This window comes from Rhinoraja longicauda, chromosome 1, assembly GCF_053455715.1.
Source record: "Rhinoraja longicauda isolate Sanriku21f chromosome 1, sRhiLon1.1, whole genome shotgun sequence".
NCBI classification, from domain to species: domain Eukaryota; kingdom Metazoa; phylum Chordata; class Chondrichthyes; order Rajiformes; family Arhynchobatidae; genus Rhinoraja; species Rhinoraja longicauda.
Genome location: NC_135953.1, coordinates 54,340,730 through 54,357,610, shown reverse-complemented (window position 1 = coordinate 54,357,610; position 16,881 = coordinate 54,340,730). Strand labels below are relative to the sequence as shown.

Sequence of the window (16,881 nt, the reverse complement as noted above, 5' to 3'; positions counted from 1 at the left end):
CTTTAGTATAATCCAGCATCTGCAGTTACTTTTTATTATATGATTACAATGTGTTCTGTGTATAAAATACACAAGATCAACGCATGAAAGATTCTTCAAAAGCACCTTGCAAACTTTCTGTTCCTCTATTGTCGCTGAACTTCAATTCTTGAACTCCCTACTCGATATCACTTCAGGAGCACCTTTACCACATAGGCTGCTGCACATCAAGCCGGCTACTCATCGTGACATGAATCAAGCCCTGTCTGATTTCATCTTTCTAAACTTTATGTACTTTTCCTATTTCTTTAGGACCAAATTTACAACTTCTTTGGTCAAAAAGAAAAATATTCCCTTATCTTGCCATCCTTATCCTTCTTTACTGGAACATACTAGTTCAAAATTCTAATCAGCTAGCCTTTAAACAACTCCCACGTGTTAGCTGTGGACTTACCTAATAACAACTGCTCTCAATTTAGTCTCCCTAGCTCCTGCTTAATAATGCTGCTTAATAATGCTCTTACCCTAATTTAGTGCTCTGTCGCAAGGTCCAAACATCCTTATTCATAACTATCTTAAAACTTAAGAAACTTAACTAACTAACTTAAAACTTAACTTAGGGAGTTGTGATCACTGTTCCCAAAATACTCTTCCACCAGTCACCTGGCCCCTCTTCGAGTATCCACTTACTATTTCAGAAAACCCTCTTGAAACAAATTCTGCCCCGTCTAAACCTTTTGCATAAAAATATGGCTTCAGCAGCAACATTCAGGGATTGTAACAGCCAGTCCTATTAATCAATCAATTTCATGCATTAATAAATAATGTCATTTTTAAATGAATCCCAAAACTGAAGGCTATTTGGCTGGTCCTTACCTCCACCGTCTCTGCATGAAACAACACGACAAATGGTAATGTTCCCACCCATAATTTCAATAATGGTTGATCTCTGAATTTGGAACTAAATTCAATCATCTGAAGAAAGAAGTCTAAAGAGCCAAAAGAAAACGGTTGGAAATGTAAAACACCAAAATACACAATAAAGACATTCAATGAGCGATTTTAAGGTGCAGAATTATGAAGCAACCAAGTTTCACCTTTCCTTAAAATCTAAGTAATTCAATAAGAATTTATTCACAATAATTTTGAAATATTAGGCATCCTAGAAATTCCAAAGCATCAGACCAGACACTTTGCAAGGCCCATTTGAACAATCGAGGTGATTGGGATGCATAAAAAGAAAAATCTCATCCATGATGTTCCTACCAATCACAGAGTTTACTGGGTCATGGGTTCTACTTAATCACTCATACTGTGTGTATTGGTTTGACTAAATGTGTTGCATATTGGCACTGTCCTGCAATCAGGAAAAGCTTTATACAATTGCACTTAACTAAATTGAGCTTCACGAACAAAAGTTTCAGTGATAATATTAAAACATGTTCTAATCTCTTGCTAATTTAAATTTAATGGTGTCCTATAGTTACACCTATTAATAATAAAGTTGGCTTTTTCTTTGATTTTATAAAATGTACAGGCGCTATGGCCAATGCTGCTGCTACAACAAAAACTGTGATAATAGGATAGAAAGGCCACTCTGAGTTGATAATACACTAAAACTGATGAACCTTGAGGCTTTGTGGTGCCAGACCAACAGATTTTCCAAATTATTGTACATTATTTTGTTAACCTGGGTCCAATTGCAAACCTATTCATGTTTCTGGCCAATGATATTCTTGTCACACACTGGGCTCATGGCTGATCTCACAAAGATGCAGGGGATAGCAAGTTTGCAGGTAACAATGAGTGATCTGATGCCAAGCTATTAGGATTTCAGAATAATTGGATCTGTTGTCAGAGCTTTGCTGTATTCCCAATAGATCTATACAATTTATCTTTATTCTCTGCCCAGATCAAAATATGTAAAGTCAGAATTCTGGATCAAATTTTGATGTTTGACCTTCACATAGTTCTGTTATAACATGATTGTTTTGTTTTTAAGAAATATTTTGTTCTGGAAAATTGCTCTATAAAGACAAGTGTGTCAATGGAGAAAGGAGGTAAGAGCCAAAGTGTTTCAAACTCACAATAACAAAGTTATTCTTACCCACAGGATTTTCATTTGCAAAGGTCTTTTCAATAGTCAAAAAGTATATTTTTGTTACTGTAAGCTAATAAATATTAAATATGTTATATTGTTTATTAGAGTATGGTTGAACGAGTGTCAAAGGAAGCGATTGCTTGTCAATTTGAATGGCTACCTGCCTTTAAACTAACAGTCAGTTTCTTAAGAGACAGTGGTATCTGATTACTGCTGGGAGGTTACATGGAAACAGGTTTTGTCCCTTCGAGTAAACTAAGGGTATTGTCCAATCTCCAAACCTACCTCAGTGTGGACTTTTTGAACTTTTTTCTGTGCCTGTAACACTTTACCACTCTAACACTATATTCTCCGGTGGGATTTTTTTTCTTTTTGCACTACCTGATATACTTGTTTATGGCTTGATTACACTCTTTCATATACAGTATAATTTCGCCGCTTGAAGGCGTCCCTTGAACTTTGGCCGCATGATGTTTGCCAGTGTTGTCGCGTCTCTTCCACCTCGCAGCGAACTGAGTTTAAGTCGCAATGTGTTTCCACCGTATTTCGGTGCACGTGACAAAAATAAACCTATACCATAGTTTAAATCCAAGACAGCTTTTTTCCTGCTTGTCAATTTCCTAGTAACCCTGTCACTAAGTGGTTCTCTTGTTCCGTATCGAAATCGCTTGATAACTAATTCGGTGTAATGCAAATAATGTTCCCAAATTCATCACTATGTCTAATTCACAATTATTGCAGTGCGCCTTAGTGCAGAACTACTTATACTAAAATATTAAATTGTGTCTCCAACAATATTTGGAGTTCCTCGATGAACAAGAACCATATTACACAACCTCCTTCTTCACTGAACCTTAAACACGGATTTCATAAATAGTTCAGAGATCTGGGACTGTGACGGACGAAATCTCGTTACACACAGTTTACAAAGTATTCGGGAGCACAAGAGAGTGCGGATGCTGGAATCTGGAAGAAAGGGAATCTGCTGGAGGAACTCAGCTGGGCGAAATGAAGTGTGTTGTCTATAAATGGCACTCGCTGTTTGCAGGCCGTCGCTGGGAGATCTTACCTTCGCCGCTGGGTTTAAAGAGCAACGCGTTGCCCAATATCGGGAGGGTCGGGCTGAGCCCCGGGATGTGCTTCAGCTTGTACCACATTCGGACATAATTACCGAGCAAGTGGAAAGCGATGAGAAGCAGGAGAGTAAGGATCGCGGCTGCCAGCAAAGTGCCGGGCACCAGCACCGCCATCCCGGCCCGCTCGGCTCGGGGAAGGGAAGGGTGGATGGGAGAGTGGGACGGGCTCTGCACGGATTGACCTTCTACCTCGTTCTTATCAAACTCTCACCGGAGTTTCCACTATTTACAAACATTTGCAACTCCTACAACGGGCGGGTGTGTGTGTGTGGGTGTGTGTGTGTGTGTCATCGCCGCTTGAAGGCGTTCCCTGAGCTTTGGCCACATGATGTTTGTCAGTGTTTTGTCACGTCTCTTCCATCTCGCAGCGAACTGAGTCGCCCTGCCCTGAAATTGACACATTCAGTCTGAAGAGGAAAGAGAGTGGAGTCCATCCAGGGCCAGGGGTTGAGATCACTGAGAGTTGAGATACAGGACCCAGACTTTCAAATTCTGAAGATAAAATTCAACCTATTTAACTTGTGGGGACGGTAGCAGAAATGCGAGGGCTGGTGGCCAATGGACTTCAATGGGCCAGTTCACTGGTATGAAGTGGTTGTATTATCTGTGTGTACAATTGGGATAGAGGGACGAAGCCGTGCGAGGTCTTACTCCAACACTCTGTCATTTTGTGTGTAAACCAGCATCTGCAGTTCTTTTTTTCTACCTTTGGAGGCGAGAGTGGGTTACGTTTTTCATTAAAAAGACGACTGGGGTCTTTATAAACAAAGACCGACGTTAGGGGTGGCCACACATCGCACCGCACAGAAGGGGCTGCTGGTAGAGCTGCGCCAGAGACCCCAGTTCGATCCTGACCTCGGGTGCTGTCGCTGAGGAGTTTGCACATGTCCCTGAACGCTTGCTTCAGCCCATGTCGGTAACTGATCTGTACCCCGCTGTATACTTTAACAGCCGTTCCCACGGTCCCAGCAATCTTGATATCATCTGCAAACTACTGACCAACCCGTCTACTTTTACATCCAAGTAATTTATATAGGATATCTGATATATCAAGAATTCTGATAACACAAAAGAGGATCTGTGAACTGAGGTGGAGAGTCTTGGCCAAATAAATGGATGGGGTCAAAAGTAGTAGAAGAACAGCTCAACATAATTTCTTACCTCAATAAGATTACCCCTCAGCCTCCAGCACTCCAAGGAATAAAGTCCCAACCTCTCCCGAAAGCTCAAGCCCTTGAGTCTTGGCAACATCCTCATAAATTTTCACTGAACCAAAATTGAACATAAAACATAAAGTGCAGCCTCGCCAACATCTTGGACAACTATAACATAACGTCTCAACTATATCATCTCAACTATATCATCTCCCTAACTGACAAAGACCAACATATCAAAAGCCTTCATCAACCGATCTACCCATGATATGACTTTCTGGAAACTGCATGGTTTCTGTGGAATTCAATTTTGGAGCATTGTGACTGATATGATGTCATCATTCATTTGGTCACACCCGGGCAAATAGCCCATCCAGGGAAGTCTAGACTTACAACCATGTGGTCAAATATCAGCAGTTCCCTTTTGCAAATGTAGGCTGATGCTAGCAAGATTCAGACGTAAATTTCACTCTTCACATTTCAGATTCACTGTTCTCAGAGCATTCTAATATCCATACTTTATGCCATGTGTCAGCACATACAAGGTCATAACTTCTTTAACAGCACGGGCTCATGCTGTCTCAAATGTTTCCTGGTTTGGCATTCCATTTCGTCTCATGCTACATTTGGCATTTGAACAAAATATTTCTCCAACTTTGAAGCCTAAAAATTGCAAATTTCAACAACTCTTAAATATTAATACTCCTCTGGATCTTTCTCCCTTCTATTTCCTCTGATCCATTTTCTTCCCCAAACATACCCCTCTGCGTCCTTACGTTTAGTTTAGAGATACAGCTTGGAAACAGGCCCTTCGGCCCACTGAATCCACGTCGATCAATGATCTCATGTATACTAGTTCTATACTATGCAGTAGAGACAATTTAGAAGCCAATTAACAATGTTTCTGTAAAATTAATATTGAGGCAAGTATATCTTAAAGCACTTAATAAATCAGTAGTGAACCTTAAACTAGCTTTAGTAATGACCTCAATGTCTCACTCATGGAAAGGGGGCCAAGTTTAAAATTCCATCTAAGGTACATTGAATCATAAGGTCATACAGCATGGAAACAGGTCTTTTGGTTCAACTTGCCCATGCCGACCAAGATGTCACAACTATGCTTGATCCACCCGCCTGCATTTGACCCATATCCCTCTAAAGCTCTCCTATCTAATTTGAGCAGTCTCTCTGCATTAATCTGTGCCTTAGATAACATGGTGAGCTTCGTACTGGAAATCAAACTCTTAAATCTTTGACCTTTGCAAACAATTGTATGTCAGGTTGGAGGCCAGTGTCTAGTGGAGTGCCCCAAGGATCTGTGTTGGGTCCACTGTTGTTTGTCATTTACATTAATGATCTGGATGATGGTGTGGCAAATTGGATTAGTAAATATGCAGATGATACTAAGATAGGTGGAGTAGTTGATAGTGAGGTAGATTTTCAAAGTCTACAGAGAGACTTGGGCCTTTTGGAAGGGTGGGCTGAAAGATGGCAGATGGAGTTTAATGCTGATAAGTGTGAGGTGCTGCATTTTGGTAGGACAAATCAAAATAGGACGTACAGGGTAAATGGTAGGGAATTGAGGAATGCAGTGGAACAGAGGGATCTGGGAATAACTGTGCATTGTTCCCTGAAGGTGGAATCTCATGTGGATAGGGTGGTGAAGAAGGCGTTTGGTATGCTTGCCTTTATAAATCAGAGCATCGAGTATAGAAGTTGGGATGTAATGTTGAAATTGTACAGGGCATTGGTGAGGCCGAATCTGGAGTATGGTGTGCAGTTCTGGTCGCCAAATTATAGGAAGGATGTCGACAAAATGGAGAGGGTACAGAGGAGATTTACTAGAATGTTGCCTGGGTTTCAGCACTTAGGCTACAGAGAGAGGTTGAATAGGTTGGGTCTTTATTCTTTGGAGCGTAGAAGGTTGAGGGGGGACTTGATAGAGGTTTTTAAAATTTTGAGAGGGACGGACAGAGTTGACGTGGGTAGGCTTTTCCCTTTGAGAGTGGGGAAGATTCCAACAAGGGGACATAGCTTCAGAATTGAGGGACAAAGGTTTAGGGGTAACATGAGGGGGAACTTCTTTACTCAGAGGGTTGTGGCTGTATGGAATGGGCTTCCGGTGGAAGTGGTGGAGGCTGGCTCGATTTTATTATTTAAGAGTAAATTGGATAGGTATATGGATAGGAGGGGATTGGAGGGTTATGGTCTGAGTGCAGGTAGATGAGACTAGGTCAGGGAGAATGGTCGGCGTGGACTGGTAGGGCCGGACAGGCCTGTTTCCATGCTGTAGTTGTTATATGTTATATGTTAATATGCCAATTGAACCAAAGTGACACCAAGTTATTATTCATTAAGCGTACACACATCTACTTGTATCACTGAGAAATGGTATCTACTTTTCATCTAAGTGAAAATAAATGCGGAAGCTAATTCGTATTGGATCATGAAATATTGTTTATTTACACAAAGACTTAAAGAAAGATTTCTGAAATAACAAAATTATTTTTCATCTATAAAACCATATTTTATGACTTACCAAAAAATCCAAACAGTATTAGTCAGAGATTACAATGGTGGTCAGAGTTTACAATGGTGGTAAAGGAGAACACTTAGTTTCTGTGAAAGGTGTTCTGCTTCAACAGAGGCAATGGAAAAACTCAACTAAAAGTAGCAGAGGAATATCATACAAATGAATTAAATATTCATCTGCCAATATCACAAACTGTACATTTTAAAATCACTGTATCTACACACGCACAGTTCCAAACAAAATTTGGCAAATTAATGCTTCAAAACACAATCAAAACTTGTCTCAACCAATTACAAAAAACAGTTGATCCTCACTTCACCTTCTCTTTATAAAATAATGCGCCAAATCTTTCTGGAAAATTAAACAAAATTGAACAATAATAAAACAAACTGATACCGATATTAGTACACAAATCAGCCAACCTGTTAAAGAAATTGAAAATATGCTGTTTCCCATTTCCATTCCTTGGTGATTAATTTATATTATTTTGTACAAATAGCATCTCATCCTTAGCATTTCCCTTTTTTAAGAACATGCTAGATTGTCCATTAATTGTCCATTTAGCTTCACCATATAAAGTTATGATTCTTAATTGAAAGCATGTACTCTTAGAACAAGATGCCCTTCTTCAATAAGATTTGGCATAATAAATTAGGATTGAGTGATCAATTTAAAATTTGAATCCACCATTCAATCCCAACATGATAAAATTTGAACAAATTAGAGGGAAAGATTATTGGCTTCCAGAGTTTACGAGCTCCATTGTTGTCATTGCATAGAGTATTTGAATACAATATACAATAAATAGATTATGTAACATTAAATACATTAGGGAATGAAATGTGCAAGACATTATTAAAATACCTTAGAAACATATTTTTCATTTATAAATAATATAAATAAAATAAAACACATGTTGCCTCTGAGTGAAATTTGAGAGAAATGGCAAATGCATGCCATCAATTTGTCTTTGCATAAATACTGATAATCTACAACATGTTGTATTCATCTAAAAAAGAAAAAATGCATTTCTGTGACTTAACTACAAACTAAATATTTCCCTTTTGCTTGCTCACATTCCATTCAATAAACATAAAGTTTCAACAATAACTATTCTGTTTTAGTTAACACATGATGTACTAACAGTAGCTGCCCTTCTGTAGGTTACCTATTGAGGTATTAACAGTATATTAGAACCAATGAAAGGGTCACAGAATAAAGATGTAAGGCAGTGTGGAGCTAGCTTCTCATATCAGAGGATTGAGTTTTGCGGCCGCTCAGTATGTGCAAGCTCAGGCAGTCGCCCGGGTACAACTGACCAACCCCACACACTACCCCAACACCAATCCTGTCTGTCTCTACCTATGGAGTCAGGTTTTCCAATGTGATATCTACAAATGCTACTATCCCAGAGTGAAATGCCTAAAGTCCTGACAAATTGCCTGGAGAGTTCCCGTAAAAAATGCTTTGGTTGCATAGTTTGCTTAATGGAAATTCATTAATTAATAGGAAGACAACAAACACACTGTGTATCATTAATTGCTTGAAACCATTAAGGATCATTGAAGCAAGTCTTTTCACTTCAAACTCTTTGGATTTTCATCTTGTTTTCTTTTAGTTAGGTTTTCTCTGAGTATTGGCTGTGACCTCATATTGTCCTTGTCACCTCCGTAGTCTCATTTCTCCAGTCGGTTGACTTACTGTGCCTACAAAACCACCTGGGATCGCTTTTTTGAATTTGTATGAAATCGGTTGAAGGTTTTGGACTGGAGATGTACTTGTGGACCTATAATGATTACAATTAGAGAAACAGATGAGAATAAACTTTATTAGAGAGTCAAGAGTGTTTTATTGTCACCTCTCCTGAAACGGCACAATGAAATTTAGTTTAGTTTAGTTATACAGCGAGGAAACAGGTCCTTCGGCCCACCAAGTCCGCACCAACCAGCGATCCCCGCACATTAACACTACCCTACACACACTAGGGACAATTTTACATTTATACCAAGCCAATTAACAAACAAACCTGTACGTCTTTGGAGTGTGGGAGGAAACCGAAGATCTCGGAGAAAACCCACGCAGGTCACGGGGAGAACGTACAAACTCTGTACAGACAGCACCCGTAGTCAGGATCAAACCCGGATTTCTGACGCTGTATGGCAGTAGCAGCTCTACCGCTACGCCACTGTGCCGTCTCCCCCCCCCCCCCCCCCCCCCCACTCCTCCCCCCCCCCCCCCCCACTCCTCCCCCCCCCCAAGTTTTAATTGATATTCACTTGTTTCTTACGTGTTACTTATTTGCCCGTAATTTATGCTGAGCTAACTGTTTGCTGACCACATGTCATGTTGCAGCAGATTCTTGTACGACATGATGTGGACATGTGGGTGTCCAGAACAACCCCCACACATGATGCACTGAGGTACATTTTACGTCATAGAACCCCTTGACAGCTGACAAGATCAAACTCACCATCCCCTCAATTGCTCAAACCAATGGATCGTAAAATAATGACTAATATATACTTTATGCAATTTCAACGTAATCAATTATTTAAATTACTTAACTCGTCGTGGCTGTTACTATATTTCAGACAAATATTTATTTTATACTTAAAACAATGTAGGAGGCCTTTTGCCCTTTTGCCAGCAGCCTGGTGAGCAACCTATTAGTTCTATTCCCCTTTATTTTATTTCCCTGTACCACACTTGTACTCTCTCATACAAGCCCATCAATTCCCCCGTGATTCTTTTTGCATGTTGCATTGATTATATAAGTGTCATGTTACCAGACGTAGCATGTAGTTCAATTAGTTCCCAAAGGCAAAATAACACATGAATTGGCAACACAACTACACTCTTCTCCATGATTTGAGCTATTTAAGGACACTAATTTGAGCTGACATCTAGAAATTCAAAATTTACCATATCCTTACAGGCTTACAGGTTTATATTGTGTCTTGAGATTTGTGAGGCAACATTTGGTATCATCCTAATGTCATAGTTATTTGTATTCTTAACAATGTATTTTTCTCCTGAAAGGAACTAAATTGCTCCATATTATTTGACAAGAATTATAAGTATCAGTACCCCACATTGTTCGATATTCTTCCTCATCTCCTTCTAAGGGTGGCTGGTTTGACAGGTGGTGATGATGATGTACGAAATCAGTGTGATAATTGGAACTAGAGGCAGAAATTCCTAAGCTGATGCCAGTCACACCAATACCAACACGATCTAGAAAAAAAAAGTTAAGGCACTGGTGATGTCAAATGGCTATAGCTTCCACTGGTAAAATCAATTTTGATCCTAAACGTGTCAGTAGTTGGCACTGGAAAATGTTCCAAAGCTGCTCTTTTTCAATTCTGACAAAGGATTTCAGACCTGAAATACGTATTATTTTTCTTTCCACGGATGCTGCCTGACTTGCTGAGTCTTTCCAGCAGTGTTTGGTTTTGTTTCAGATTTCTGACAAAAGATCTCAGACCTGAAATGTAAATTGCTTTTCTTTCCACAGAAGCTGTCTGGATTGCTGAGTGTTTCCTGCAGTGTTTGCTTTTGTGTCAGATTTCCAGTATCAGCAGTTTTTTTGATTTTCATCTTTTTGTAGCGGTGTCGGGTGTGGAATGAAGCAAGACACCGGTTGTATTCAGGAAAGCTGTTTATTTACATTTGCTCAACCCCAAGCCACGAGGCAGACTAAGGGAAGATCTCCACCCCTTACAGAAACCCTGTAGCTTAAGGCCATCCCCCCTGACCTGTCCATCTAGTACCGAGAGTTTCGATCCAGGGAGTGGCCCAGTCCCCCAGGGATCGCCACATTCTGCCAGTTAAATGGTTAAAATCCAGGTAGAACTGCTGGCTTTTTGGCAGAAGATTGCCGATGTTATATTTCAATATTACCAGAGGGACAGAATTCAAATCCCCACGCTCCAATTTCGATAAAGTGTGATTAGCACAAAGTTGCTCATTTACCTGTAAAGGAAGCCCGCCCTAATCGTGCTTGGCTGGCATAGTCCATAGGTGTAAACGACCTCTTGAAAGGCGTATCAGACTGAAATACAATGCATTTTGCGACAGTTAACAGTTCCATTGTTCCAGCTCAAGTCAATAATTCTCAATTGTAGTCATTAGCTCTTCTATTATAACCATTATTCTTTCATCCATAAATCAAAGAGTTTAGACAATGTCCCGTAGCAGGTTCTAATCCTTTGAAAGTATTACCAAAATGCCAACAGACACAGTAGAATTGCTAGTAATTAGGGATCAGCAGCACTGTTGTATTAATCATTTGACCCAGTGCACCAAGCGTGTTCCATCTTGTGAGCAGGATTTTAGCATCCAACCAGCACTAACTGCACTGTTAGTTGTCACAGCACGTTAGCAGTCAGCCCGTTTTCTTGCGTAGTTCATAAGAGTTCAACTTTGCTTGCAGTTCTTAAAGCCAGCCTGCTACTCATACAAGAAGGGATATTATGAATGTAGCAGGTGGGCCTTTCGGATACAATTGCAACTTCAGGCAAGAGCAGCACCTCACATGAGAGAATGTACTCCGTGGGTCGAGCCTGAGGATATAGAAGGGGTGCACACAAGTAAATAGTGCACCTTTAAATGACACACCACAAGTCAATGCACCATACCCACGTCACTCAACTACTTACCATCCCTAAATAAACATCACGGTAGCGCAGCGGTAGAGTTGCTGCTTTACAGCGAATGCAGTGCCGGAGACTCAGGTTTGATCCTGACTACGGGTGCTGCACTGTAAGGAGTTTGTACGTTCTCCCCGTGACCTGCGTGGGTTTTCTCCGAGATCTTCGGTTTCCTCCCACACTCCAAAGCCGTACAGGTATGTAGGTTAATTGGCTGGGTAAATGTAAAAATTGTCCCTAGTGGGTGTAGGATAGTGTTAATGTACGGGGATCGTTGGGCGGCACGGACTTGGTGGGCCAAAAAGGCCTGTTTCCGGCTGTATATATATGATATGATGATGATCGTACAGAACTCTGACCAAATATTCATATGCTCTACCACAAGTTAGTATTCCATGCTTCACAACCACATTTCATAGTCTGCATTCACTGCTATGTTACAAATATACCATGTTATCTAAGATACAGATTCACGCACATCATCCAAACATATTGTGTGAGACCCACGGGCAACCTAACCTCTCTTTTGCAAACAGGGTACAATTAGTGCTCACAGCAGCTACTGGGATGAACAAGCACAGCAAAAGTTCCCCTGGCTATCCATGCCTAACAGAATACAGATCAAAGATGATACTATAGTCCAAAGTACAGACAGGAGATTAGCATTCTAATACTAAACCACCTTTTCATATCCTACTTCAACCTCAACTACACTTTCAAAATTACAAACTGAAAATGCTGTAAACTTGCATCTCTCTCTCTTTCATTGAAATTTTCACTTGGGAAACATAAACCCAAAGAGGCCAAGAATAGAGCAAAAATGAAAGGACTTACTTTAACACAGCTGCTACATGACATTCACTGTATGCACACTGTCGTGGGTGTATGGCCTGCGCACTTCCATCAGGTCAGTTGTACTCTTTGATCAGCCTTTTTCCATGCAGTTTGACTCCACTGACACTTTGACTCTAACATCCGCTCAATAACAAAGGTAGATCTTCACATTGAATGGCAGGGCCGTGGGGAATGTTTTAGACCAGAGGTATCTTGGACTCCAGGTACATCTATATACTAAAACTCTCGTTTGTTTGTTCCTGAACTACAGCCAAAACGGTACACGATAGCACGACAATTTTAGGCCCACCTTACTCACCGTCATCCCTTTGGTGCTAATGGAAGAAGTTTCATTGAAATTGGTGTTATATTTTTTAAGTTATTCACATTTTAAAGTTTAAATCTATCTCCTAGGGAGGGAGGGAGGGAGGGAGGGAGGGAGGGAGGGAGGGAGGGAGGGAGGGAGGGAGGGAGGGAGGGAGGGAGGGAGGGAGGGAGGGAGGGAGGGAGGAGGGAAGGGGAGGATCAGGGGGGTTGAGGAGGATGGAGTAGGGGGTGGGGAAGGAGGGAGGGGAAGGGGAGAGGGGGAGGGTGGAGGGGAAGGGGAGGGGAGGAGGGGGGAGGGAAGGGGAGGATCAGGGGGGTTGAGGAGGATGGTGGGGAAGGGGGAGGGGAAGGGAAGAGGGGAGAGGGGAGAGGGGAGAGGGGAGAGGGGAGAGGGGAGAGGGGAGAGGGGAGAGGGGAGAGGGGAGAGGGGAGAGGGGAGAGGGGAGAGGGGAGAGGGGAGAGGGGAGAGGGGAGAGGGGAAGGGGAGAGGGGAGAGGGGAAGGGGAGAGGGGAAGGGGAGAGGAGAGGGGAGAGGGGGAGGGGAGAGGGGAGAGGGGAAGGGGAGAGGGGAAGGGGAGAGGGGAAGGGGAGAGGGGAAGGGGAGAGGGGAAGGGGAGAGGGGAAGGGGAGAGTGGAAGGGGAGAGGGGAAGGGGGAGGGGAAGGGGGGAGAGGAAGGGGGAGGGGAAGGGGGGAGGGGAAGGGGGAGGGGAAGGGGGAGGGGAAGGGGGAGGGGAAGGGGGGAGGGGAAGGGGGGAGGGGAAGGGGGAGGGGAAGGGGGGAGGGGAAGGGGGAGGGGAAGGGGGGAGGGGAAGGGGGGAGGGGAAGGGGGGAGGGGAAGGGGGGAGGGGAGGGGAAGGGGGGAGGGGAAGGGAGAGGGGAAGGGGAGGGGAAGGGGGGAGGGGAAGGGGAGGGGAGGGTGGAGGGGGAGGGGAGGAGGGGTGGGGAGGAGGGTGGGGGAGGGGAGGGGGTGGAGAGGAGGAGGGGGGAGGTGGAGGAAGGGGGAAGGAGGGAGGGAGGGGGTGGTGGGGGAGGTGGGGGGAGAGGGGAGGGGAAGGGGGAGAGGGGAAGGGAAAGGGGGAAAGGGGAGGGGGAGGGGGGAGGAGAGGGTGTTGCACCAATGCAGAAGAGGTTTGGGCCCACCGGGTCCACTTGGTCTGGTAGTTCCTTAAAAATGGTGTCACAGGTAGATAGGGTGGTCAAGAAGGTTTTTGGCACATTGGCCTTCATCAGTTACGGTACCGAATATAGAAGTTGAGATGTTATGTTACAGTTGTATAAGATCTTGGTGAGGCCGCATTTGGAATATTGCATTCAGTTTCGGTCATTCTGCTATGGGAAGGATGGTGTTAAGCTGGAAATAATGCAGAGAAGATTTCCAAGGATGTTGTCAGGTCTTGAGGGCCTGGGCTATAGAGAGAGGTTAGGCAGACTGGGACATGCATGGTTTTTCATGAGGGGAAATGCATGTTTTTTTTACCCAGAGTGGGGAAATCAAGAGGTATATATCAAATAATATCACACCCAGTCGAGGCATCTCAAATATCTATGGTGTTAAGGAACGCCTCAGTAAATGTAGTCACATAACTGCCTAAATACTGGACATTGGCCAGGATGAAGTTGTGGGCATGGTCATGCACCAGCTGGACATTCAGGAATTCTTTCCAGTTTTTGTACATCTTGCTGTTGAGGCAATGCATCAGCAGACCAGTCAATGTCAGACGGCAATATTGGGAAACATAAAGTACCAGCAAAGCTACATGCTTGCTCTCTCTATTATTCTCATCCAAGAGTCAGTGAAATGTATTCAGCTCTCTTGTAGCATCCATGACTTCCCTTAAATAATAGAGCATTTTGGCAGGAGAGCAATGAATAGAAACTAGTGGAAAGTGTAGCCTTAGCAGCCATTATTAGCAACTCAAATGACTACGATTTTAGTTGTGACTGGAATACTTTGCATACTTCAGCAAGGACTGCCTTGTGAAATCATTGCATCTTATGCTTTCTTCCTGCAGCTAGAATCAAAGAGCCATAATGTTGTAGAGTATAGGGAAATGTGCCTTTCCATCCAGCATGACCAAGCAAACTCCAAATGCCTGACAGATCACTGCCTGTAAAGTTTACAAAAACTGCTGTGGTTTAGAATCATCAAACTCTTCCTTACACAAGGCAATATTTTATAGAAATAAAATCGCAATTAAACTACATGTGATTCATGGTCTCTTTGAACGCAGGAAAGGTGTTGGTACACTGAGAACTGAAAACAGGATATCAGTTGCACTGTTGAAGTCTATTATAGTTAATTTAGCATTGCATAATTTAGCATAAGTGTCATGACCTGCATCGTTTACATATTTCTGGCAGAAAAAAAGCTCGCACTCTTCACAATTAGAATTAAGCAATTCGGCCCATCAAGTCTACTCCGCCATTCAATCATGGCTGATCTATCTCTCCCACTAATCCCATTGTACTGCCTTTTCCCCATACACTCTGACACACATATTAAATCAAGAATCTATCTATCTCTGCCTTCAACATATCCACTGCTTGCCTCCACAGCCCTCTGTGGCAAAGAATTCCACAGATTCACCACCCTCTACCTATAAAGAAATTCCTCCTCATCTCCTTCCTAAAAGAACGTTAATTCTGAGGCTATGACTTCTAGTCCTAGACTCTCCCACTAGTGAAAACATCCTCTCCACATCCACTATCCAAGCCTTTCATTATTCTGTACGTTTCAACGAGGTCCCCCCTCATTCTTCTAAACTCCAGCGAAAATGGGCCCAGTGCTGTCAAACACTCATGTTAACCTAGTCATTCCTGGGATCATTCTTGTGAACCTCCTCTGTGCCCTCTCCAGAGCCAGCACATCCTTTCTCAGATATGGTGCCCAAAATTGTTCACAATATTCCAAATGCGGCCTGACCAGCGCCTTATAGAACTTCAGTATTACATCCCTGTTTTTGTATATAATCCCTCTCAAAATAAATGCTAAATAGTTCGCTTTCTTACTACTGATTCCACTTGCAGATTAACTTTTGGGGAATCCTGCACCAGTACTCCCAAGAACCTTTGCACCTCCATTAATTTCTGGATTCTCTCCACATTTGAAAATAATCTACGTCTTTATTCCTACTACCAAAATGCACAAATCCACACTTAGCTACATTCTATTCCATCTGCCATTTCTCCGCACACTCCACCAACCTATCCACGTCCTCCTGCAGCGTCCCTGCTTTCTCTACACTACCTGCCTGTCCACCTATCATCCCCAAACTTGGCCACAAAGCCTTCAATGAAAGTAAAATCTGTCACGAGACATCACAATTAATAAAGATTCTGTATTTTGCAATAGAATTGCATTAATCCCAGATTCATAAAGTATCTGGTTTTCTAACCACATACATCATATGCAAAGTGAACCTTTGGACAGTTTGAATTACACATTATCACCACTCTTACTCGAGAAGAGCGAGTTTGTGCTGAAGTTCGGCCATTCAAGGATGCATTTTGATAGATTTGTGTTGGACTTTGGAGGTAAAATAAACCAGGAATTGTTCTCTTCGCTTCTCTGACATGTATTGGTTCAGGACATGTGTACTATTGATGATGATGCTTAAAGCATGACAAACAGGATCCCAATTCATGTTCTGACCTGCTGAGTTACTCCAGCACTTTGTGTTTATGTTAATAACAAATAATTGTCAATTCTAACATGTCTCCTTGGTGAGCACTTATGAGATACAAACTAAAAGTTTTTTTGCTAAAATATATTTATGCTGGCCAGGTTAGCTTTGATATCTCAAGCCAACGATTGAGTATAGAAGTTGGGAGGTCGTTGCAGTTGTATAAGACGTTGGTGTGACCGTATTTTGAATATTTCGTTCAGGTCTGGGCACCATGTTATAGGAAAGATATTGTCAAGCTTGAAAGGATTCAGAAAGTTTTACGAGGGTTGCCAGGGCTAGAGGGTGTGAGCTATAGGGAGAGGTTGAGTAGGCTGGGTCTCTATTCCATGGAGCGCAGGAGGATAAGGGGTGATCTTATAGAGGTGTATAAGATCATGAGAGGAATAGATTGGGTACATGCACAGTCTTTTGCCCAGAGTAGGGGGGTCGATGACCAGAGGACATATGTTCAAGGTGAAAGGAAAAAGATTTAATAAGAATC

At 42.4% G+C, this 16,881-nt stretch overlaps 2 protein-coding genes across 3 annotated transcripts in view; both read right to left on the bottom strand.

Moving 5' to 3' along the window:
* The window catches only part of LOC144599432 (cytochrome P450 4V2-like), a 37,929-nt gene extending 34,539 nt beyond the window's left edge, over positions 1-3,390 (bottom strand). Inside the window, exons 1-2 of the mRNA XM_078410312.1 lie at positions 3,150-3,390; positions 856-968 (exon numbers count right to left, since the gene is read on the bottom strand). Coding sequence (XP_078266438.1) covers positions 856-968; positions 3,150-3,330 — 294 coding nt within the window. The 5' untranslated portion in view covers positions 3,331-3,390. The remainder of the gene's footprint in view (positions 1-855; positions 969-3,149) is intronic.
* A 3,426-nt stretch (positions 3,391-6,816) lies between these two features.
* fam149a (family with sequence similarity 149 member A) overlaps positions 6,817-16,881 on the bottom strand; it is an 86,602-nt gene continuing 76,537 nt past the window's right edge. For both annotated transcript variants that reach the window (XM_078397585.1, XM_078397596.1), the window contains exons 14-16: positions 10,876-10,954; positions 9,991-10,137; positions 6,817-8,689 (exon numbers count right to left, since the gene is read on the bottom strand). In XM_078397585.1, coding sequence (XP_078253711.1) covers positions 8,610-8,689; positions 9,991-10,137; positions 10,876-10,954 — 306 coding nt within the window. In that variant the 3' untranslated portion in view covers positions 6,817-8,609. The remainder of the gene's footprint in view (positions 8,690-9,990; positions 10,138-10,875; positions 10,955-16,881) is intronic.